The sequence below is a fragment of the Acanthaster planci genome, linkage group LG03, assembly GCF_054643075.1.
Source record: "Acanthaster planci isolate LZ-2023a linkage group LG03, COTS_SCS, whole genome shotgun sequence".
NCBI classification, from domain to species: domain Eukaryota; kingdom Metazoa; phylum Echinodermata; class Asteroidea; order Valvatida; family Acanthasteridae; genus Acanthaster; species Acanthaster planci.
Genome location: NC_141779.1, coordinates 15,275,146 through 15,301,093, shown reverse-complemented (window position 1 = coordinate 15,301,093; position 25,948 = coordinate 15,275,146). Strand labels below are relative to the sequence as shown.

Sequence of the window (25,948 nt, the reverse complement as noted above, 5' to 3'; positions counted from 1 at the left end):
ATCATTGGAAATCCTTCATATATTGACTTCTTTTGACTCTCTGAATGAAAAGGTGGGAATGGGAATAAATATGTGCTTGGCTGGTCTTAAACCAATGTTTAAGACTCTGCTCAGCAGACTGAATGTTCATAATGCCCTCGCCTGCAGCTTGGGTATGAGTCGTGTCCGTTCTCCTGAGCTGGTCTATTTTGAGACTGGCCAAGTACTTATTTATTTCCTTAGTAGTAACCATGAATAGACACATGGATACATGCAGGAAGTGTGGGTTAATTCAGGTGGGTTGGTTTTGAAGAATGTTAAGTGAACAGGACAGAACTTTAACACACGTAACTTGAGCTTTTTTCAGTCTGTTCAGTTTTGCTCTCGCAAATTGGAAACTGAAACACAACTGAAAAAAGTGGCATTTAGGCTCATTCTATGGGATCTAGTCACACCCATAAATTTCTAGTCATACCTGTAAATTTGGTGTGACTCCAAATGTCTGCCATTGAAATAGTGTTTGTTAAGTTAGCACCAGCCTTCACTACTTTGAAGAGGGGAGTGAGGAGAAAGGAATTTCGGGGGAAGGGGGGGCATTAACTGCACATCATTCCATAAAAAGATTGAAAGGATCGAAATGAATATCAACAGCATGAAAAAAATACCAACAAGAGTACAAGTACATGTATGTATTTCCACTTGTATAATTCATTACATAGAGCCTACACATTTAAAGAAGTTGATAGAGGAAACTACTTGCATAAAACCAAAGGATGTTAATGTCTACACATTCAAGAAAATACATGTCGGCAGAATTGCATGAGGAGATTTTCTATTTAAATGACTGTGTAGGGGGCAAACAAGGGGGAAAGGGGAAATTATTGCACCGCCTCTGGCTTGGTTGTTTGAACTAGGTCTGAGCTGTTGAAGGGTCCCATGTTAACAAAAAACTCGGCCACGGATTCCTCAAAAGAGTGAAAAATCGTTGCCCCTGTGGGGTTTAACTGGATACTCATGGACGTTTTTAAAACCTACAAAATGTATAAGGTGGTATCAAAGCAACTGACCTACTTGCGTTCATGATCTGAGTGCGTTCTTGACCTTGTGACCCTGTGATTCAATGCCTGCACTGCTGCTATTTTCTCCACTCAATAATGAGGGGAGAATGGTTTGGTCCTAGTCTCAGCAAGGAAGGAAGGAAGACATGACATTGTTGATATTAGTTTAAAGTGTGAAAGGAACTTTATATTCCCACTCTGTGACAATGCTGGTCTTGAAAATAGTCCAGTCTCACAGTGAATAGTGAAAGGCGATAATATACTACCGGTATTTGGGTCGTGTCTGTTTTCAGAAATTTTGTAAAAACCTAAAGTGGATGCCAACTACATGTACATGTTACTGAACATAAATGCACCATTCTGTCTAGCAATTTTTGCATGAAAATTTCTAACCATTTTGTATAATTTGATACACACTTGAAGGAATTGCTGTCTCTGGGTCAATATACAGTACATGTAATTCTTATCCCTTAATTGAAAATACAGGTAACATTAATTAACACCCTTCAGGTGATGGATATGTTGCACACACCTGTATCTTTACACACAATTTTATCTACATGTACTTGATACATGTACTTAAAACGTCGGGAATGCCTAGGAAGGTAAAGATATTGAACAAGTGTCATGTACATGTACCAGTGTGAGGGCTTTGACACCCCTCAAAAGCGACAAGCATGTGCCATACATACATGTATGTGGATTCCTGCATGGTGTGTTATTCTCTGTGAACGATTGCAGTTGCATTTGCTGTTCGCGGGCTGGTTACAGTCAAAAGATGAAAACTCAAAGAATGTACTGTACAGTGAACATGTACAGTATATTTTTGATGTATCTTTAATTGTACAAGTGGGATTCATTCTTGTACTTTTGAGGATAACTTTTTACTATAGGTCCTCAAACATAAAATGTGTTCGTAGTTGCACACAAAATTAAAAGCTTATTTTCTCAACTTTATTTTTGCTTTCAATTTGGGTCTGGTTAACCAATGACCTTTGAAGATTCTTGTGTTTCCATCCTACTATGACCCCCCCTTAAAAATATGCATGAAGCACGTCATTTTGAAAACTGACGCCTGTATTCCGTTACATCATAAAGACATTGGAAAAGTTCTGTTCTGTCCAAATTTCTCTGAAATACAAGCTGACAGTCCAGTTAGTGTTAGTGGTTTCCACCCTACTGTTTTACAAACTTGCCAGTCAGTGGACCACAAAATGCTGTAATAAGAGAAAATTTGACCGGCGTGCCAATTTTTATTTGGTCCACATGTGCAATTATGGGCCTATTTGCAGTATGTGGCCTGCAACCATAGAAATGATCCAAAAAAAAAAGTGTGATGGCTTGTCTGCAGTACATGTATGTGGTACACATGGCTGCAGTTAATTTCTTGCATTTTCTTTGTCTTCCGGCTAAGAAGCATCAACTGTGGTTTTGCACATGTACAGGAATGTGAATATTTGAGGAAACAAATGATAAACATCTTAACCCTAACAGTACCAGACGTTCTTTGGCTGAGAGTACTCAGTACTACAAAATGCTATGTAACACTCTGAGCCTGAAGGACCTAGCGCTACAGATTACTATTTCTGGCTAGAGGTTTATTCCATTTTTACTCGTACAGAGAACAATGAAATCATGCATTCATAGTGCCACAGCACTGTATGGTACATTGTCTTCTCGATTGTATTTTATGGCTTCAGAGAATAATAATGTCATGTCCTCTTACAAACGACAGGGCTGAGTACTACATTTAACTACTAAGTAGTACTTTGTAGAATTTGGGACTGTTAGGGTTAAAAGTGCACATTTATGCTGTGAGACTCAGGTGTTCTGGTCCCAAGTTGTTGAAGGGTAAGAAAACCACTTCACACAAAACCTTCAGATGTCATTTTTGGAAATCTGTTTCGTTGGGATTTGTCGAGGTATATTCATCTGTGTTCTATTTTCTCTCCACTGCATCTCCATGTAAAAGAAGTTTGCTTGCTTACTTGTGACGCGGGATTCTGGAAAACACAAGATCTTTTTGTTTTAAAAAAGTGTGTCTTGAAACCAAATGAGAAATTGTTTCACCTGGCTATGTTTGTGTTTGAATTGTGTCTTGTCAGCTCTGGTGGACCCCATATCTTATCTATGAGCTGTAAAAAGTCAACACACATTGCCACATTCATTGGTAAGGCTTGCAGATACCCAGTATCAGCATCAAAACTAGTTCAGAGTGTTTAACCTTTGAAACATATAAAAGCATAGAGAGTTTTATTACCTCTTGCGTCTGCTGAAATTGGTGAATAATGCCAAATTTATCTGGACCTACGTGTATGCGTAGTGCCAGACTGTCGCCACTCACAGTGTAAAAATACACAGTGTACAGCTCAGTCTGAATGCAGTGGGATATCAAATACATGTACATGTACTTTTTGTTTGTGCAGTAAAAGATAGGAGTAAATAGTCAAGCAGAAAAAGGCAACATGTATTATAAATGGACTGAAGGCAGTTTTATTACATAAGTTTTGTTCACTGATATTCATGCATACAATATCCCCAGAACTATGGGGTCCGACGTCCGCTCCGTTCCGCTCCCAAGAGCGGAGCGGACATCGGACCCCACAGTTCTGGGGGTATGCATACATGTACAATACCTGGAGATATTTTCCCCAGACTCATCATCGTAGTACTCAGGATTGATAATTGCACTACTTGTATAACCATAAAGGTGCATTTGCAATGGAAGTTTCAATTACGTTTAGCCTACTGTAAGTTTCTAGAGATCCACCACATACGTACAGTGTATGTACCGTACCGTACATGTACTGGGTACTGGTATCAATACGCATGGGCATTACACGTACATGTATGTAATTATTAAGAAATGACATCTTATCCATGTATTCAGGTAGTGTGTCCTACCTTCTTGCATGACTACTGTAGGAAAAATAGCAAAACTACACGGGCTAACTGGAATCGTTAAAATCAATAGAGCTCCTTCATGTGACAATCCAAATCACTGTTGGCACAAATCTTACAGGGCAGAAGTGCTTGTGTAATGAATGCCAAGCCTGTAGGGTGATATTGATTCCTGTAATCACGAATACCTATACATGTACAACAGGCAAAAATTACCCAGTACATCTACGTGTACTGTCATAGGAGGCTATAGGGTAAACTTGCTATTTCCATCACAGTCGTATTTTGCCTACAGGGGCTGGTAAAAATATGGCTGGCCTTGATCAGCACCAAAGTTACCAAGTGTAAAGCATCTCACTCAGCTATATTGATCTAAGTACTACAAAATGCTGGTACCGGTACTAATTTAGTAATGATTAAAAGTGCGACCCTCTCTAAAAGTAATGGGTCAAATGTAGATTTTGAGATTAACTCTAACACAACAAGAAGACTTGGGTGGCCTGTGGTATCAACAATGGGCAATGTGAATCTGACATTGGTTTATACAGACAAAGCCCTTTTCTTATTTCTGTGGAAGTTGGAGACATGTACTAGTACCTGTTTCATAAGAAAAACGGCAATCCAATCTTTCAAATTATCCAGCTGATGTGGTTTCATCTTAGCAAGTTCACATGTCTGTTGAATTTGCTGTGCTCTTTTCTGCATGTGATCCAAGTGTGCTTGTTCTTACATGTACCGGTAATATCTGGAGCGTGCTCAGTTGCTCACAAAAATTCCACCCGTTTTTGTTTTCTCTCTCTCATTTGTGGGGTTACCGGAATTGGGGGCGTATACCCATGCATGTATTTCCATATTCTTTTCCACTGTTGAAAATGAAGTCAAGTAGTATTGTACATGTACATGTGTAAATCTGCTGTTTGAATCCTCATATTTAATCAACATTTCAGTCTGATCCTACCATAACGGCAATTATTTTGGTAGCATGTCAACAGGATCCTGTTGGTCCAAGGTATCGAACTGATACCTCATGTGAGTGGTTATGTAAGGGAAATTTTGGGTTCACAAAATAGTCACAGCAAGACTCAGCCACTTGAATTGAAATGTGTCCTAGTGTTGAATATCTTCAACGCTAATACTTGCCAGCCACCTCATGCTGTTAAAAATGTGCTTTTGTGTTTGCCTTTGTGCGGTTTGAGAACTGGGCTGCACTCCATCTAAATGACAATACACACAGATTTTGTGTGGAAATGCAGCATAATGCTCTCTGATTAATACGGCCATCCTGGAAAGTCATAAGAATTTCTTTGCCACTTGCCGTTTATCACTTTTTTGAATGAATCTTTTCATTTGTACTTCAGCCCCAGGACTTGATAGATTCTAAGAGCCACACATTCAAGACCAAGGTTTTCAAGCATCCTAACACCTGTCAGGTCTGCAATGAGGTGATATGGAATGAAGGTCGGACCTGCAGAGGTAGGTACATGTAGTTCCTTCGAATCACACATATACTGGTATCGCTGTGAATGGGGGGGATGCTGAATGGTGTTTTTTAAGTCCCCAAGTTTTTGTATCTAGTGCTAAATTACATTTATTACAGTATTACTGTTAACACGTGCAAGATATAACTGTATTTAAATGCTGAAAAAAATCATATAGGGAAACTGACTAGGTGCTTATGAATGATTATAAAGATGAACAAAGAAATTGACTGGAGCGGGATTTGAACCTGCGGCCTCTGGAATACCGTACCAGTGCTCTACCAACTGAGCTACCCAGCCCTATGTTGGTAGACCAACATACCAACATAGGGCGGGGTAGCTCAGTTGGTAGAGCATTGATACGGTATTCCGGAAGGAAGGTTCAAATCCCGCTCCAGTCAATTTCTTTGTTCATCTTTATAATCAGGTATTTAAATGCGACGGTTTGTCAAGGGTGCTGAATTTTCAGTCTTGTTCTACTTACAATTCCAATTCCAAGTTACAATTGGAAGAAATGTTTGGTCCAGTGGCTTATTAAATGGGACAATGTAATACAGTGATTTCATATTGAACCTTTGTGACTTAGTTAACCTTGTTGCCAATTTTTGTTTTGCTGTTTCACTCTGTATATATGCAAACCCAAATTGATGAAATCCACAAAAAGCTTGACAGCTCATTTAGAATAGCAATTCATCCCATCATTTTATTCCTACATGTACATTTGTAATTTCTTTGCATTCTTTTTGTTCTTCACAGTGTGCAAGTATGCGTGCCATAGGAAATGTGAGTACAAGGTGAGTACGGAGTAACGTATGCATCCCTTGATTAGCAGTCAACCTGTATTGTCATGCCTCAGAAAGTTGGCCTTCAGTAATGCTTGCCACTTCATTTCAGGACAACACCACTTGCACGCGATGTGAGAAAGCAGGCCTATTGATTGCCTGTGATAACTGAAACATTGCTAGTGATGTTTGCCTTTGGTTTTCTTGTCTTTGGCTTCGGTTTTTGTTGTTTCACTTTGTTTTAAATTCTAAGTCAGGATCAGAAGGACTGGGTTTTGACTTCAGTTGCATTTATCTTGATGAGATCACAAGCGGAGTCAAACTGACCCACTTACTGGTGCATTTATCTCACTTGCATTGACACTTTTATCTGGACTGAGGGCTTGCACTTTGCCTGCTACATGTACATGTACTGTTTGAAAAATTTAAGAAAGATAAAGTTAAAAATACCTATTCTGATATGGATGACACAAGGTTGTGGTAATCTTGGAAGCAAGTGTAGATGCCCTGTATACGTGTACGCACATGATGCGCATCCCTAAATGTTTTGGTCGATTTTTAATTCAAGAGCCCCATGGTGCTCCTCATCAAATTGAGCCACTTGCCCCACGAATTTTACATGACCCAGTGACATACTTATTTTGGCGGTCTAGGTCGATTGGACTACATGTACTCGTACATGTTGCAACGTGTATGGTTTTTCTCTCCTCTTTTTTTGGGGGGGAGGAGTCTAGAATAATCCTGTAGGTCGTCCTGCTGCTTAAAAGTTGGAGGGAATATATTCTGTTTCTCACTGTCCTTGGCAACATTGTGTCCACTGTAATTGTCTACACACACAGGCTGTACTGTGTGGTGTTGCTCTAAGCTTTCTTTTGATGACCACAAGAGGGCAGTGTTACATCTTGTGGTGTTAGTGGCTTTGCTGTATGTTATACATGCACAATTTTGTATGCGCACATATCTTTTACCTATGAATGCATGACGTCTCGTGTCACAGATGTTGCTTTTTTACCTTCATTTTTTCTTACCTTCAAAGAAAATAGTTTAATCCAAAAAGTATACTTACTTGGAACATTCCATTTAGTTTTCCCCTCTGTTGTTTTAGTCATGAGTTGTTCTTCAGTCACTATCACCTGTCTTCACACAGTTTCTTCATTCAACACATTACTTAATTTTACACAGGTATTCCATAGATAACAATAGCCAGGCTGTGCCACCGAGTTGCTGCTTTTTTATTCAGATAAAAAGCAATTGTTACAGTTAGGTTGGGCACAGATGGTATTACATACGGTAAGAGGTTATGTGTAGGTTCTAGGAAAGCCACTTCCTTAAATGTTGAGGGAAGTAGTTGAAGATGAAACGGTTAGTGTGTTTGAGATAGTGGGAGAAAGAGGACATTGTTGAGGGATGCCGCTCTGCCACTCACACAGCCTGTACTTCAGCTAACCCATTTCAGGCATTGGAGAATGTTGGTTCCTTTGGACAAGGAAATACCATTGTCAAGGCACACACTGCTATCATAGGCATGGCCAAGACTTCTTTGGTCTGTATACATGTAAGAGTGGCATGCACAGATATCCAATCTGCAAGATTTGGACACCTTTTCTGAAGAAAACTCGTAAGTTCCATTTTCTCCTACTTTTTCAGTTGAACGTATCATACATGTATGATTAGAATATATAAGAATATATGGAATATATAAGAACATTTTGTTTTTCTTAACATTGTTGAAAAGATTGTTGAAAGGGATGCAGTTTATTCAGTTTTGTCTTATAAACTTGTAAAATTTAATAACCTCAAATTCTTGAGAGTGTATCGGTTTCTGCCAAAGAAATTTGTCATCTGTTGGTATATTTTAACTTTGTAAAGCCTTTATGAAAAGAGTTAAATATTTTGTATTAAAGTTTGGATGTATTTTCCATATCATATAGATGGCCAAATCCCCTGGATGATTTCATGTATTGGTGACCATGACCTATACCGGTGTACTCTGATCTGGGTTGTGGCTCAGTCTAACTAAGACCAGTGAATGCCGTGGGCTACCACCTACCAGTCCGAAGTGTCAGTTAAGATGTGGACCAAAGAGTAGTCACCAATAAGTCACCAACAATGTCAGAAGCACCAACCACAGTGTTTTGAGTTTATTTAATTTTCTTTTTGCTTCACAAGATTGAAGATTCCAGAAGAGATTAATTGAATGCAGAAATACAAATGTTGATAACTTGAAAAAAAGCAAGTCCAAAAGAATAAAGAATATCTCATGAACTTTAGAAAAGATTATTTTCAAACAAAGGAATTCCTTCAGCTATTTTTTTGGTGTCTGCAGAAACTGAGAAGCATAAGGAAATATGATTGTTGTAAATTAATAATTGTGTATATATGGTTAGTTGTAAATGAAGTGTACATTTTGTAATATCGTGAAGCAACTTCAGCTCCCCCCCCTGCCTCGCCGACTTTCCTTTTTTACTTTGCCAAGGATTAACATCTGGTGAGTTTCAGTTTTATGCGTGGTCACTTCTAAAGTTGTTTCATTGGTTCCCTTATTCACATTTGTATTCAGTATGATTTGATCTTTTCATTTGAAAAATCCATGTCAAAAGATTTCATAAATATGGTAATTTCAGTGATGTACATGTATGGTCATCTGACAGCGCATTTGGAATTGTAATATCAGCCAGGGTGGTTTTTTTTGTACTGAATGGAGATACCGGCACATGTATATGTATTTGACAGAGACTAGAGAGTAGAATGTATTTTGTTTAGCAAGAAATTTGGCATTGTCCCTTTAGCAATTAACACCTAAGCTGAACATGAACCAATGAAATGGAATGGCATCCATCTGAGGTTGCATAGTTGACATTATGTGGGATCACGTATGTGTACCTTTGGTAGAGGATGCATTGTCAATTCAGTGATACCCAGACTCATTTCTTGGAGCAATTAACAGTTAGTCGGCAAGGGAATAGTTCCTGTCTTGGGTCAGCTTAATTGTTTCTTCCATGGCTCACATACAGATGTCAAAATGTCAAGTGGCAGGAATGTCAAGGCTAAGTGATTCATTGATGGGGAACGCAAACTTGAATCATAGCCAGTCATCAACTTGCCATTTTCCAGTCCTCCTAACCTGTGTTAGCAACAGTGGCATAGCTAAGATGTTACTAGTTAGGGGAGGGAACATGGAGGCACCAGCATCTTATGTGGAGCACCAGCTTTCAGTGGTGTTTTTTTTTTTTTTTGGGGGGGGGGAGTTTTTGATAACCTTGTTCAATATCCATTCATCTGTTTTTATTTTTAGTGGGGGGGACCTGAGAGGCACTGGGAATTTGTGAGCAGGGCTGGCCTCCCCCTCCCTATGACACTGATGAGCAAGGGACATTCTAGGGTATGAAGTTGTCAATGTTTCATATAGATACATGTATTTTAAACATCTGTCGCAAATAGTTCAGTAGATTTTTGCTCAGCTGCAAAGCAAATGCAGGCCTAATGTAATACCAATTGCTGTCCATCTGTATGGGCGTATGTCTGTTTTGCTTATGGATATATGTGGTAATAGTATGTATCGTTGTGCTTGTTTGTTTCAATCTGGAGTGTTAAGACTTTACATAATGAAGAAAGTGAATTCCAGTTTTCAACTGTACTTGCAGTGTAGGTGTACACGTATAAGGGAGGTGGTAGGCGACAGATTGGAATGAGATTGGGGATGAATCGGAGATGAATGGGTGGGGGAGTAGGTAGAAGATGGATATGATGATGGATAGGGAGGGATATGGGATAATGGAATGGGGGTGGATGGCATGATGTGGCAGTGGAGTTGGAGATGAACGGGCAGGATGAAATTATGGGTGGGGATGGGATATGGAATGAGGGGTTGGGGGAGGGTAGGAGATGAATTGGAATGGGGGGGTGGAGTAAGAAATGGATTAGGTTGATGGGTTGGGGAGGGTAGGAGATGGATAAAATTATGGGTGGGGGCGGAGTAGGAGATGAATTGGAATGGGGGGGTGGAGTAAGAAATGGATTAGGTTGATGGGTTGGGGAGGGTAGGAGATGGATAAAATTATGGGTGGGGGTAGAGGAGGAGATGGATTGGGATGATGGGTTGGGACTGAGTAGTAGATAGATGTGATGATGGGTAAGGAAGGGGTAGTCAATGGATGGGATGAGGGGATTGAAGCAGAGTAAGAGATGGATGGGATGATGGGTTTGGGAGCATAGTGATGCATGGGATGATGGGATGGTTTTTGAGTTGGACATGGAGTGGATGGTGGGGTGGAGATGGAACCTTAAGAATACCATTCCTTTTAAATCCATTATTTAGGCTTACATGTTATATAAGCCAATTGTTTGTTCTTGCTGTACTTAAAAATTGCTCCAAAGCTGCACTTGGATAGTATGATTTTCTTGTCCACTTTGGCAATGCCATTTATGATTGTCATGGGTGTCTCTTCACATGCTATTTTTGCAGTCAAGGAATTTGGATTCATATCAAGCAGCGAGCCTTGGCAGCTTAGCCGTTCTAGTTCTTGAGAGAATGTCAGGAAAAATATGATCAACTAAGGCAAGATACGTTTGTAGTTAGGTGGTTGTGTTGTGTTTTTTTCCATTCCCCTCAGGAATTGCCCTGCTGCCAAATAAATGCTGTGCGTGTTTTGGCTGTCAAAGTTGTTCAAGGGCACTTCTCAAGGGTCCCATAAAAGCTCAAGCACCAACAGAATGCCTCCAGTTGAATGTTAGCTCTGGAAGCAAGAATTACGAGTGACTCTCTCACTTTCTGTTTGTCATGTCTGGAACATGCCTGCCCTTGTTCCTGATTGGACAATAACTCATGCCTCAAATGTTGAGGTAGTCTTCAAGATCATCGGAAAGAATGAGTAATCAGACCTACACTGGTGTAGTTTATTGGAGAGCCATCAGGGAAAACATTTTGCGGGAGTGAAAATGTATCCTGTTCTTTTAACACTGAAGATGTACAAGCATCGGTACTTTATCTTGCAATTTACACAATGTATGTTACTGTTCCCTGAAAAAGAAAAATGCTTATGCAAGTATATTAGTACATTGGCCGTTCACTGTAAATCATTTCTAAGCTAGAAGAATTTATTTCGTATGAATGTGTAATATTGCAAGACATTTACCCCCCATCCCCAGTCTTTTGTCCAATCATACTGCCTTATGCTTTTCTACTAAGTAGAGTAAGCAGGCTTAGTAAAAAATTTTCACCAGCAGTTTGATATGCATTGTGTGACATTTTTATTGGCAACCTGTTTCATCTATTCATGTACAATCTCTGCTGAGCAAACGGTGGTGTGTAAAAACTGCACTAATTTGGCTATTGTAGAGCTAGTGATTTCTGTATCACAGAAAGTGGACAGACTTTTCTGTCTCGGAAACAGAGTCAGTTTGTTGTAGCCAGATGGAAGAAGCAGGCCAACTGTGGACAAAATTGATTAATTCAAGCTCTTGATGGTTTCCTCAAATTTGAAGACAGTACCAGTAGCTTCTAATTTGAAAGGTTGTGCCCTGCTTGCCTGTGCTTTACACATGGGTTAAGGGATTCCCTGGATTACAGTGTTCTGTACTCAGGATCGAGACCTTCAATGTTAGCTGAACTAGCTGTTTTTGTACCTGTAGCATCAGTGCTTTCCTTTTCCCAAGGAATCTCAATTTGTGTGTCCTTACTCCAAGTTTCACTTGTCTGTGGTGGAGTCTTACTTTGTAGTACTGCACTGTACATGTACTTCAGGAAGAGGCAAGTTTTTTGAGTCATAGGGCAACTTTTCAAACACCAGCATTGTGAGGGTTTACGTACAGAATTTGTGTTCAAGTTCCTCTTTTTTATGTACATGTACGCTGAAATGCTGAATGAGGTAAAATATAATTTTGTTGTGTCAGCTAGTGCAGTAAGGTCGTAACTCTCATTCGCTTTGTACACGAGATACAACCTCGTTGCTCTAACGTGATGATTTGTTGTCCGCTCGCCTTTTTTTTTTCAGTGATTGACTTCACAATAAAATGCTTGACAGATTTTACCATATGCATGTATCTTACAGTAAATATACACGGATGTTAGTGGGAAGTAATGAAAGGAATTGCCTGTGCAGCTCTCCCTTTTCATACCCGTCTTCATGTACCTAGCTGTCCGTCACATCTCTCACCACTTCTAAACTGCAAGTATCCCCATTTGTTGTAGGCCGTATAACGACTTGTTATGACTCTGCACTTCTTAATGCGTCACAGCTGACCAGATGTGCATTATGATGTATCAGTGTACGTGTAACCAGGCACCATGATGTACTGTGCACAGGGCACAGTGCACGATTAGTTGAAGTTCAAACCTCGATGGAATTTTTGCCAGATCTCGTTTACACTTTTAGTGGCATCAGTTTGTTGTACTTTCTAAATTGAGATCTTGTAGTAACAGGCTGGTATTAAAATTGTACTAACATTTACATTGCAATCAAACCATGGAGTTTGTTACAGTGCTCAGGTATACAGGAACTTAACAAGCTTGACCATCTACATGTACATAACACTAGAAATCTCCTGTCTGAGGAAAAAGCACTGTTCATGAGTCAGTTTTGTTTCTGGTTTTAATTCAGCCTGAGTTCCAGATTTCTGTGTGCGTAAAAAACCCTTGCATATGTGAACTAAAACAATAAAAAGTATGATAAATGGTGCTAGCATGGGATTTGTCTTAACAACTCTCTATGCCACCAACTTGGAAGTAAATAAAATCATTTCATTTCTTTATTGCATGTGCATTCAGCTTGCATCTTCAGTGGAATCCTATCTATCTCAGTGAAAATAAGAGCAAATGAAAGCCTTCCATACTACTTTCAATTTTAAATGTCACAGAAGGTCAGTGACTCCCTACATACAGTGTACATGTACAGGCAATTTGATTTGATTGGTTGGCCATTGCCAGCTGAAATGCTATCTGTACTATTCAGTTAGAAGATGAATTTACGTTGGACAAGCTTCCCAAAGCACTGCCCATGCATTGCACTTGGCAGTCTGACTGTCTCCGTTAATGTGATTCCCATCTGTGGGGTGTGGAGATTCCAATCAAAATATCATCTGTGTGGTTTTTCTGCAAGAGAAGAAAAACAAAAAAAAACCCCGCAAAAATTAGAATATTCAAATGTCTTGCAGATGGTTCTCATTGGTTTCATAGTGTAGATTTGATTGCAGCCCCTTCAGGCTGCAGGACAAGAGTCGGCCAAGTCACCAAGCATGCAAAGAATCTGCATAGCGGGCTCTCTCCATATTTGTCTCTGTTTACTGTGGGTCCCTTTGGCCTTGTGCACTGCGTGCGTGCAGTAGTGTAGGGCACAGTCAAGTTTGTCTTCCTTGTCTAAATAGTCCGGCCCCAGTCTTTTGGAATATACGGCATTGGTGTGTTCTTCCTTTCCTGGCATGGAACCATCAAGTTAATTCATTAGCCAGTTCCAGTTCATCAGATGTTTGGTATCATCAATTCCTGGAGAAAGTTGCCCATGAAAGTGAAAGTGCCTTGTTAGAATAGAGGCACTTCTCCCTGGGAAGTCAAGTGTGCCTAGGAGAATGATGTTTTAGGAGCTGTTGATCGACGTGTACAGTTGTACATAGCTTTAACTGTGGACTGTAGGGCTTCGCATACCGGTAGGTGAGTTGACAACTGCATTTGATGGTTGTCTTGCTGTGCTGTTGTGGGTTGGTAAATTGACTTCTGCGGATCACATTTACTTTAATCTCCTGTATGGTATGTTTCCTCTGTTTGTAACTAGTAAGCTCAAACCGCAAAAGTGAATTATAGTTTCAACATCAGCATTGTATGAGAACAATCTGGAATCCAACGTGTTACAGAATCTGCATTTTTATTTCAAACACTCTTTGATTCTCTTTCAACCGTAGTTTAAAAAAATCCGTCATTGTGTGTGTTATGCAGTGGATGTCAGCTGCAAACGAATTAAAGTTTTTGTTGAATATTTTTGCCATGAAATAGAATCAAAAGCTTTTAGCATTTTGCTTGTTAATTTTGGTTAAATAAACGAATCTTTAGCCCCAACTCGCCAATTTTGCCAAGACCCTTCTGGAATCTCCCATATCTTTCACTGAGCAGGAACACCAGTGTCATGTTCTTGGCTCTACTTGTATTAATCCTTCAAAATCTTACAAAATCTGGTTGACTTTAAAGGACTTCGGAAAGTTGAGGGTTATCGCTTTCAGAGATAGGTGCGTTGAAATGGAATTTTGTCAGTTCTCTCTGTTTTCCACTGATCCAGAGAATATTTCGCTGTTAATTTCAGTTTAGCTCAACTGTAAATGCTGTGTGTTGTTAAATTAATTACGACGGTACATATACACAAATACATAGATGCATATTGTATAGTGTACCATACATGTACATTATCAAAGGGTGAAATAAAATGTGGAAAAGGTGTTGACACCCTCAGCTTTTTAATTTGCTGTGTGTTAAGGTCACATGGCCTATTCTGTGCAAAGTTCCAATTCTTATGGAACTCCTGGTCAACAGTATTATCAGGAAACAAGACAGGTCATTCATTTAGAAAGTACTGCTACTGTAAGTGGTTGGAAAAATGGCAGATATCTAATTGGCATGCTTTTTCACTCAATACATCTTGCTTTAAAACGTTGAAAATAATTTTTTCTTCACACATTCAGGAAAAAAAGAGGAAGTATGAGCTTTTGCTCCTGATTTTTCGCCATGACTTACCTGCTCTGCAGAGGAAAAATGTTGACAAAATACTTGTAAGTGTGCTTGTTATCTTGACATTGAAGTACTTTATTCATTTCAGTACTTTCTGTTTTTTTTACTGTATTTTTCAGGTCACAGCAGCATGTAAGCCATCAGTAAATTATGCTCTGGTGAGTACTGTCTTTCCCTTTCACTTGTACGGAGTGTGTCTTATTATTGCCTGTCTGCAGATGTAATTGATACTTATTGGAGCAAAGGGCTTGATTTTAAGAGAGAACTTTTAGCTTCTGTGACATGTATGCGCTTGAAATCATTAACATAAAATGGCAAGACGCAAAAGATGTATTTTCAAGCTTACCGGTATCTCAAGGGACATACGTTTTGTCAGAGTTCCCCCAGCATCAGGTTGTGATTTAAGTGCTGTAAGTTCAGTTCCCATGCCAACGCGTTCGTAGCTTAATGCTGGACCATCTCATCTAACACCAACAACATCTTATTTTTCAAGTTTCTTTTCCAACCTGTTTGAACCCTCCGGTGGGGTAAAACTCACTAGTTTTAATTTGGATTATGTCCCTCATGAATCACACATTGTAACCCACACACAGATGGTAAATGTAAAAAAAAACTTTAAAATTATAGAAAGTTTTTCAGAACTTTCAATTTCCAATTCGGTGTTGTGTTTACACATGGCTACACTGAAGAACCGAACATGGATAACACATCCAGGCAGACAGACAGGCAACCCAACCATCTGTCAGCAAAACAACCCAACCAGCAGACAAATCAATTATAGTTATTTTTCGTTATCCACGTACATAGCTTTACTACACGTACTGGTATACTGAGTCCCATAAAGCATGACCTATCTCAGTTCATTTTTTTTCCTGAGCAGTGCAATTATTTTGCATTCACTACCGCCCCAAAAAAGTTGTACTGTACTTGTGAGCCTGATAGGCGACAGAAAAATGTGTTTTTAATGTCAAATAAACCTTGCACCGGTAGAGGTGGCACACAATAACTCTAATAATGTAGCTGTGTACTCATCTTAGACACGAATCTCCTCAGGTCCAGTTGAATTCACTGATTACATGCTCTTTGTTGATAGCAGTTTGACTGTGGTTGCACTGCGAAATGAATTGTTCATTTGATCAATAAATTTACTTTTGGCAAACAACATCTATCGTCGTGCTCAATTTCCCACATAAATTCAGGCCGAATGTAAAAAGTACATGTGCAATATAGCTTTGCCTTGTAACTGTGCCATGTTATCAGAGATATCACAGTGAGCCCCATACCCTGAGGTAAATTGGATCTGTGCAATTGCCAATCTCTATAGAGTGCTAATGCATGCTTGCCCAATGGGCTACTGGTTAACAAGACCGTTTGACCATGGAGGAAGGAACAATCCTTGATTTGACCTACTGGTACAATGTGCAACATTATGCATTAGCACCCGTTAACTCATTATGTAGATTACATACACTTTTACATGTACTTTTACATTTTGTTTTACATACCTGAAAATTAGCATCAGAAATTCAGACTTTACCTTCATTTCCATTGGTAGAGATGTCAGAGTTACTCATTAGAAAGTAACAACTGCCCATGTGCATGTACTATCCCAATTCAGTGGCAGTTCATCCCTCAAGTTGGGCATTGTGTGTCCGCCCCGAGCTTGAATGCACCGTCAATCAGTGAAAGAAAGACAGGTGGTTACAAGCCGGTTCTTGCACGCGTCCTGCGTGTACGCAACGACCATACATGCTGCAATGAATTAGTTACGCGTACTCAAGATGCTCCGCGTCAAACGAGCATATATACTTGCACGCCTCATGGCGCGCCTATGCGGTGAGCACCAAAAACACACGCCCTCTATTGTTCCACTCGGAGTGGTTAGGGTTTACCTGAGGTGTCTGTGGGACTGAAAAATGATACTACATGTACATGCATTACATGTACATGAACATACATGTACAGTAGTCGGGGTAATTTTTTCTCTCATTGTAATTTTCTTCAACAGTGTGCGGAGGATGTTGATAATTTACATTACAACAGTACAACAGATTACACAAGTACAATGCTGTCCTTCATGTTCTATAAGAAAAGTACAGGCAAGAGCACTACAAAAGCTGTCCCTGTGCATGACATTTTTATTTCAAAGTTCATCCATTGAGCCTCAGAACAACGTTTTTTCTCTTCAAACAACAATCAAGACTAGTAAAATTTTCCCTGCACCAAGAGTGTTTATCTGAGCTGTATGGCTCCAAGTAGGCTGTAATAATGTGTCAGCTTGGAAGCTTAAAGGACTCCATATTGATTTCCCCGAGGATGTGATTTGTATCTGGCCTTACTCTCCCAAAGTCACGGTGCGAAGACTGTCTGGGAGCCAGCCTTGCCACTCGTCACTGGCTGCTTTTCTGCAGCCTGTGTCTCCCTTGCATGATGTCTGCTTCACGACCCTGAGCAGTTTGAGGATTTTTAATCGAGAACTTGGGGAGCCACGTACATGCCAGCATGGGTCCCAGCTGTCCAGAGGAGCCGAAACCCCTTTCAAAATGAATATGGTGATGTGGAATTAGGCACATGCATGATGCAGGACACAGTGCTGTTTGTTAAATATGTACTTGATAATTGTGAAGCTTGCACGTGTGTTGAGAGGTGTATATCTACTTCATTAACTAACAGGCTCTCATGCTGTGTTGGTGCTACATACCTGTATCTTGACTGTGTCTTGATTACAGTAGATCTTTTAGACATCTAGCTACAGATTCAATTTTCCCATTGCTCCATATCCACATCTCTGAGAAAAAAAAACTTCAGCAAAAATCTTGTAAAGAAGTATTTAAATAAACTTTTTTTTCCGTTACCTGAAAACTATAAATAAACCCTCTGCCACACAAACTGAACGGGTTGGGTACGGCTGAGCAATGTAACCTCTCAATGTCCTTGTTTGCTAAAGCAGTTAAAAGATTACACTTAGTTATTGTTATATCATTTTTCACTTGCTGGCATTTGTCTTGGCTTGGCTTATTTCTACTCATCTCTCAGGTTAAAAAAAGCCATGTCACACATCACAACAGTCCAGAAATGTATTTCAACAGATGATGTCTTAAAGTACTCTACAGTAATTGTTCATGGAGTGGTGATTCATCTCTCAAGACTTGATCATAACCGATACTAAATCGGATCAGCATACAAAGGTATTTTGGGAATGACGGATGGCAACATCTGGTCTGTGGAATTTTCAGGGTATTCCTGTATTGCATTACAAGCAGCCTCAAGCAACATACTTTCTTGAGACTGTCAAAGTTTACCGGACCATTTTGACAGGCAGAGACCAAAGTTTTTGTAGAGTTTCTAAGTGGCTTTTTCCTCACAATAATACATCAAAGTTTTTTACCTTATAAATTTGTGCTTGCCACATGCATGTTAAGGCTTCAACAGTACAGGAACATACCGGTCCGTATAAGGCTTGTGCTTTGAGTTAACCAAAAGTGCGACTGAAACATACCTAAAAATGCGAAAGCATTTGAAACATACTTAACGTGTTGTGCATCTGTGTTCAGTATCTGCTTTATGTGACGAGGGATTGAGGTTGCTTCATAGGATGAAGATGCGTTGCGTGTTCACATTCTGCAAGCTGGAGTCGCTTAATGAGTTTACCGTCAAGCAGAGTAAAGTAACAGAAGGCGTTGTATCATCTGAATTAGACACTGACGCCAGAGGTACATTATAACCAGATAGTATTGGATGCGCAACAGTGAAACATGTACATGTATTGGGCAAGAGATCAATACACACCATCTTATAGACCATGGAGGACATTCATGCCTTGATGTGGAATACGTATGGACTGTTTTTGATGCCAGAGGTAAAGTGGGGGGTTCCGTGCCTAGAAAAAGAGCCAAAAAAAAAAATCATTTGTCAAACAAAACAGCAGTTTCTTCCTGAAAGAAAGATGTGCTGTCCAGAACCTCGGTACCTTTTCATCCGGTGCTAAATCCTTGCACATTTCTCAGAGTTGTCCACTTTACAGTTAACTACACGTAACTCCCAAAGTCAAAAGTTCATAAACCTTACAGTTGCATTGTACTAGTACATGTACATGTATGTGCTACTCTTGATGCTTTGGGGTGTGGTAAAACACTATGTGCGCCTTACTCTTGGATCACATAATTTCACAAACAATCAAGTAAATAGACGGGGGACGCATCGTTCCACTCCCGGCCTAATCAAGGGAATGCTCTTGCTCACCCGTGAGGTCATACTCCTGCCATTTGTGCGCTCAGGAGTGCACTTGTGTTAACCTGAGCAAACCACTCTGATGCAGCCTAACATGTACATGTACATCACTACCATGTACTTTAGTTGTGATTGAGTCACCACTGCTGAGACTGGTAGCTGACAGTGCAGTAACTTTCTCATCCCAAGTGGTTCCAGATCCTTGATAGGGATGAATAATTGATGCGGTTTGGTTTGGGGTATGACCCCTGTCAACTCATCGCCAATGGCTTGTCATCATTTCATGCTCACCAGATATGACTGTCAAAACTACATGTACATTTGGGACATCTTTGGCCCAATCTGGAGGTTTAATAACATTATGTGCATGCAGTGTACCCATTCGAGTAAAGAACTTTTCTTCTGTTGTGGAAATCAATGTTGAGGCTGTGGGCACATTTCTTAAAGCTTAGTTTCCCACAGTGTTCAGTGATAGTGAGATGTTGGATAGTTTCCAACCACTTCAAATGCATGTATTTGTCTGACCCAAGTGTCGGCAGATGGGGGTCAGACAAAATGTCTTAAAAAATCGACAAAGCCTGAGTTCCTGTAACAAAATCCTGAATGGTGTGTTTTCACTCTGGGTTTTTGTATCTATGACATTTTATGGTGTGAATGTGGTCGTGTGTTTTCATTGTGCAAGTACATTTTGTGTGACTACTTTTTGGCCTACTTTAGTCCCTGGCCACAGATTTCTTTAAACTTTATGTTCTTGTGGAAAGAACATACTGAAACTTCAGCAAAGATCACTACAGAGTCAGTGGCTCAAGATTGAGCTGAAAATGACATACCGAGACTTCAGGAAAACCCCCACATTGAACTTGGTAACAGTGAATGAGTGGGGTGTTCCTTCTTTTTTTAATCCCTGAATTTTCAACATGTCCCCTTCATCCCCTAGATTATGCTCAAGGTCTTTCAAACACATAACTGGAGCCCAGCAAACACAGTCTTATTTACGTCATATCTAGGGAATGACAAAAAAAGAAGCAACATTTTTCTGTTGGATTTGTGGGGTTTTGGGCCCAAAATTCGAGCAGGAAAAAAACTTTGGTTTCCACGTAGTTACGAAACCTTAAAAAGATTAAAAAAACAAACCAAAAAAAACCTCAAAAATTGTTCTGTTTGATTTACACTTGTGGCTTGTTTGATCGAGAAATGCTAGCAGTAAAACAAACCTGTTTTTTCCATGCAGATGCGAAGCCTTAAAAAGAAAAGAAAAAAACACGAAAACCAATCTCCAACAGAAGTTCATCAGCCTTTGGTGTAAGACAATATCTGCACCTGAAACGGGCAAAGTCACAGCAGTCCAAACTTTGGCTGGCAGCATCCTGCCTAACACTGTCAAAGGCCATCCAATTAGTGTCTGCTTTCATGCGAGTTGGCTTGTGTCTGATTGTTCAAGCCTTCCTGCTGTGTTTTGCTGGAAAGATGCCAAAAGAGGACTACCCAGTTTTCAGAAATTGTATTTTTGGTTACATGATCCTTTTTCTCAGCTTTAAATAAAGACACTAATTCCAGGAAATTCTGCACAAATGTTATCCAGAGTTTCAAATTTTTTTTCTCACAGAAAATGTAATGTGATCAATCAAAATTCTGTTTAGTTTGCCTGTTGACCCAGGCCAATTCATTGAATTTCAATTCTTTGAAAGGTATACAGTGTCAATGTCATTTCTATGAAAATCCCAATGGAAGTTGAAACGTGAAGAGATTTGATTTTTGAAATTTAATTCTGAGACTTTTTAAAAAATGTACATTCAACAAAGGACTCATTTTGCTCATCACAAATGATCATGTTGAGTACTGTTTTAAGGCATCTCAAAAACCTGAGAACAGATCTCCATCCAATGTTACATTTATTCATTTAACATGAATTACGCATGAGGCAGACATTTTCTCAATAACAATGCTAACACTGGCAAGTTGATTGCATAAATGTAACACACTTTAGTAAGAAAAACGCCCTTCCGACTTTGCACTGTCCTGTGGTTCATGTATGTTCTGTTTTGAAATGCACGGGAACAACTCAGACCAAACCCATGGGTCAACACATTGGCCATAAATCAGACATTCTGGGGAATACAACAATTTATGACTCCCCACTGGGCCTCAGCAAAAGTCTCAATAAAAGATTTTTAAGATACATCTGCTTGTTTGTGCACTGGCAGTGATCTCTATGTGCCGTACCTACATGTATGGGTAATCCCTTTTTCAGTGAATGCACCAGTACCACAACAAAACTTCAGTGCAAACCCATGTTCCAATCATTCTGAAGTGATAGTGTGTTGGTCCATACTCATTTACTAGATATACACCGGTACATGTTTGAATTTCTGACTTTTCTGACTGAAGTCACATTATTTCTCACTTGATGGTGAATATTTTCTCTTGATTGCAGCCCAGCAACGGTGACACCAGACCGCAACAAACTCAACTGAAATTTGTAAGTTCAGTATTCTTTTATTGTTACAGTTCATGTCGGTTCAAAGACTTTTGTGTGGCCAATAAGACCTATCCATACCTTAGGCCTATAAATTACAATGTACATGTAAAAACTTCCCCAGTACATGTATCGGTGTGAAACAGCCCGTCAAGATTTGTAGCAAAGTGGAATGCAGGACTTCCTTATTCAGTGGTTTGTCAAAATATACTTTCTTTTACATTGTTTCCTGTCTGGCTTGAGTTAAAGGCCCTGTACTGCCATTTCTAGCTTCATGCTTCATGATTTGTTTCTTGAGAGTGAGGCTGCAGTAAGGACCAGTGTATGTAGCTGTTACACATCTATCCAACCTCTCCTTGAAGTCCAATTTTCAACAAAAATTTAGGGTGGTTTCTCTTTTTTGTAACTTTCAAGACTCAAAACTATGATGATGATTTTTAAAAGCTTGCTTTAATAGCAATGTTTTCATCTGTTCTCTTGTGTCATACTTTTATAAGTTGAAGGCAGCATGTGTTTTCATACTATTTTCTATTTAAAAAACATTCTATAAGAGAAAAAAGCAAAGGTACAGTTTACTCTACGTGACAAAAGAGTTACACGTAAAAGAAAAAATAAACAATTTAAAAAAAAGAAAGGTGTTTACAAAATTCTTCACAAGTAATCTGGGTTCACAGTCAGTTGAGTGTTCTACGTGGCATTTCCCAAGATTTTGAAAGTATTTCCCTAAGTAGTCATTTATTTACTCAGAGGAAGAACGATTGGCAACATTAGTTCCTCCTTTGTACTGGACATTGATCAACAACTTCCTGAGGCTACCGGTGTATCCATTAATGACGTGTACATACTGTACATTCATGGCGGTTACCGTAGACTGCTTCACTCAACAAACATGCTTCTTGAGAAATTCCACATTTTTTGTGCATGCCATGGCACCGCACTAAGTAAAGTGAGGGATATACTGTACGCTACGAAGGGCTAGAGAAGTCTAAACAATGTCCAGTCTGAGTGTAGTTGATTTGACCAATTAAAGCAAAGCTACAGTTCCAAAGCAAAATGCTTCAAAACATCCCTGGGATCCCTCTAATGTTGATGTCAGTGCTAAGTATACAAATGCTCCAAGAGTTTTAAATTGTTAGCACTGAATTGGCGAAAAGACATTTCTTTTTGAAACCTCAACTTTTTTATTTATGGTATGAATTAGCCCTAGTATTAAAACATGGACAGGTATCAATGTAGATGTCCATTGTATGCACTCTGGTATACATGTGCAATGCCAAACTGCATTCATATTAGAGGTGTGCACCGCAGCAATCAAAATGGAACTACTTAACATTTAATACAGGTAGCTGAATCATGGAGGTGAAAACTTGCACCAGACCACTTAAAACTTTGTAAGCTAAGCAGTAACTTGGGGGGGGGGGATTTGTAAGAACATACACATGGTTGTGTCTATGATGTTGCCCAGCAGTGTACACATGTAGAACCTGTGTGTTTGATATTGAGGCAGAACTCTTCGTCTGTATGGATAGAGTGATATAGATTTCATATACCATGTGTTGAGAAATATGATTGGGAGGCAAATATCATTATTCACCTTGGCATTTCAGTGTTGTCAAAAGATTTTTCCAGATTGCCTTGCACAGATGTTGAATCAGTTGTTGTGATCACAAACAGAACAACTCTGGCGTTAATTTGAATATGTATTGAGGAGCGTTTGAGGTTTTGGAACATATGAGTATAATATAACATATGGTGGATGGTGGGTAAGCTCTGTTCATGCTGATTTATGCAAAATCATTACTCTCATTTCTGTTTATTTTAAACATATATAATGAGTCGGAAGGATATCACCAACTCTGGGGTTGAAGCACTTTTACAATTTGACAAATAATATTTCTTTTTACAAAGAATATCTTATGCAAAATCAAACAGCTGTTCTTAATGTACATGGACTTCTACTGTATATATGCACATGTATCCACTTTTCATATCAATTTTCTTGCGATTTAATTTTTATGATACAGAGCAGCCCACCCTTAGACAGTAATAGGAACAAAATGACGGCTCACGTGCACGCAGAGGTGGCAAAGCACCCCAGGTAATCAAATGCAAACTTGTGCATGCTGTGATCTTATCCTCCTGGGGACCTGATTCGGGCCAGTGAGTGCTTGGGATCCACTCACAAGTTTGAGCATCTTCCAGTACAACTGTACCGGTATTTTTTTAGATGCCTACAAATTGTGCAATATTTGCTACCCCGATAGATGAGAGCTTGTTACTGGTACGTGTACCTGTGATTGGCTCCCGGCTAATAAATGCTCAGCATATATGTGCTTATAAAATTTGTTCTCAAGCAAGTCCATGATCCATACCATTGAGTTCCTGCCTGCTTATCCTCGTTTCTCTGAAGAATTGATCATATTTAATCAAATAATTTTGAACATACCGTGGGTCTGTTCCGTGTTTGTTTGTTTGTTTGTTTGTTTGTTTGAAGCAAACTCATATGCTTCATTCTTTTTCACTGTGTAGTGGCGGGGATGCCTATATCAGGTATTCATTTGATCTGGATGTGGATTACATCACAGAAAGGCTGATAGGTAAATATGTATAAGTAGCAGTGATGTCCTTCCACGAAAACACTGTGTGCTTACAAAGCTTCAAGCAAGTTTGATGTGAAATGTACCGAGTAATGCGCTACCATTTTCTTTGGAAATGTACATTCTTTGCAGGTGCAAAGTTTTTCCCAGAAGCCTATCTCTTCTTTGTTGAGGGGGATGCGTCTTGTCAAAGAAAATTATCTTGGCATCAGGAGTGGGAATCTATCTGTCTTTTTGATCTAAAGCAAGTAGGCTCAATGAGGGTGCTTACATGTATTTCCCCCATCAGCTGTGTCTTTTCCAGCGGGTGGATTGGAGGCCCAGTATCGCAGCAATCTGCGGGATGTAGTGAGAATGCTGAGAAGCAAGCACCAGGACAAATATGTTGTCTTCAACTTGTCCCAGAGACGGCACGACATCAACCAACTCAATCCTCAGGTTTGTGAGCCACCTTTTCACCAGGACCATTTCGATGAGTTCAGCTGGTCACACTTGCTGAAAGATGTTGGTGAAATGGACTTCCTTTTGTGCAAGAAAAAGAAACTCGCACTTCAGTGATTATTATGATTATTATTGGTAAATCTGAAAACCCAACGGACTCAGTGATGCATCCTTGAATACTCACATATCTCTCAACAACTCGCTAGGTCCAGTTTGTCCAGATCTGTAGAATGCCCCCAGAGGTTTTACAGTTGGGTAATCAATTTCATATGTATGCATGTACAGGTACATGCAGGTGGACTATGGTTCGACAATGCTGTATCCGTATTTTAGATGCATGCAAGTCTATGTATAATTTTAATCTGTATGCCTCGTTTAGCAGTATTGCATGACCATTTTAGTAACTTGTGATTCATTTATCCCAAGGTGTATGATCTTGGCTGGCCGGACCACTTGGCTCCATCACTGGAAAAGCTTTGTAGCATCTGCAAGCACATTGAGACATGGTTAAAAGCTGACCCTCACAACATAGTAGTACTCCATTGCAAGGTACATGGCATACTTGTATCTTCACACGAATTTGAGCATGATAAAAATGTTTTATTTGTTCAAAAGGCTAAAAAACATTGGAGTGGGTCGAAGATGAGATACATTTCACATTTCTGACACTGTTACGATGGAAAATAGTCAAAGATCCAAACAGTTAAAATTTCAGTGGCTTAGCTGTTAGATGTTCAGATTGTTAAAGGTATGTGCAATTTTTGACATAGTACGGTTTTCCTTTTACTACTATTGGCAGCGCAACAAAATTTGCCTTGGAATACCCTATCAGCCCCTCAACCTTATCAAAGGAGGGGTGTTTGGTCTCATGTGGGCAATCTTCCCAGTACATGTACCTGTACTTTTGATTTGAATGCTACTTTATTTGTTCAACTCAAAACTTGTCAGCTGTCACCTTTTAATCACAAATAACGGCAGTACATAGCATAGGCAGACCCTGACCACAATCAGGTAACCATGACAATAAATGTGGTCCCTTACAGGGAGGGAGAGGTCCCATCGGAGTGGTGGTGTTGGCTTACATGAACTACATCAATATCACCTCAAAGTAAGTCTGTGAAAATGTAGTCTTTTATTAATCTGCTTTGCTGTTGTTTACATTACAATAGAAATAAGGCGGTCTTCATTTTTGCACTAGAAAATTTGGCAAGTTACTTCAATGACTTGCTTGAAAAATGTCACGAAAGTTGAGTGTCACATGTATATTGTGCCATGGATGCTGCAATTTTCTTGGCT

At 39.6% G+C, this 25,948-nt stretch overlaps 1 protein-coding gene and 1 non-coding gene across 9 annotated transcripts in view; one reads left to right on the top strand and one right to left on the bottom strand.

Moving 5' to 3' along the window:
* LOC110973138 (tensin-3-like) overlaps positions 1 to 25,948 on the top strand; it is a 78,610-nt gene that overhangs the window by 27,843 nt on the left and 24,819 nt on the right. For 6 of the 8 annotated variants that reach the window (XM_022223699.2, XM_022223698.2, XM_022223697.2 and 3 more), the window contains exons 2-10: positions 5,297 to 5,411; positions 6,173 to 6,210; positions 15,028 to 15,066; positions 21,573 to 21,617; positions 23,639 to 23,712; positions 24,144 to 24,211; positions 24,501 to 24,649; positions 25,079 to 25,201; positions 25,696 to 25,760. In XM_022223699.2, coding sequence (XP_022079391.2) covers positions 5,297 to 5,411; positions 6,173 to 6,210; positions 15,028 to 15,066; positions 21,573 to 21,617; positions 23,639 to 23,712; positions 24,144 to 24,211; positions 24,501 to 24,649; positions 25,079 to 25,201; positions 25,696 to 25,760 — 716 coding nt within the window. Of the gene's footprint in view, positions 1 to 5,296; positions 5,412 to 6,172; positions 6,211 to 13,493; positions 13,844 to 15,027; positions 15,067 to 21,572; positions 21,618 to 23,638; positions 23,713 to 24,143; positions 24,212 to 24,500; positions 24,650 to 25,078; positions 25,202 to 25,695; positions 25,761 to 25,948 lie in introns of those variants that run through there. The other 2 variants (XM_022223703.2, XM_022223702.2) reach the window with 2 other exon arrangements.
* Positions 5,644 to 5,716, bottom strand: Trnat-ggu (transfer RNA threonine (anticodon GGU)). The gene has a single exon. It is a non-coding gene; the product is annotated as a tRNA-Thr (tRNA).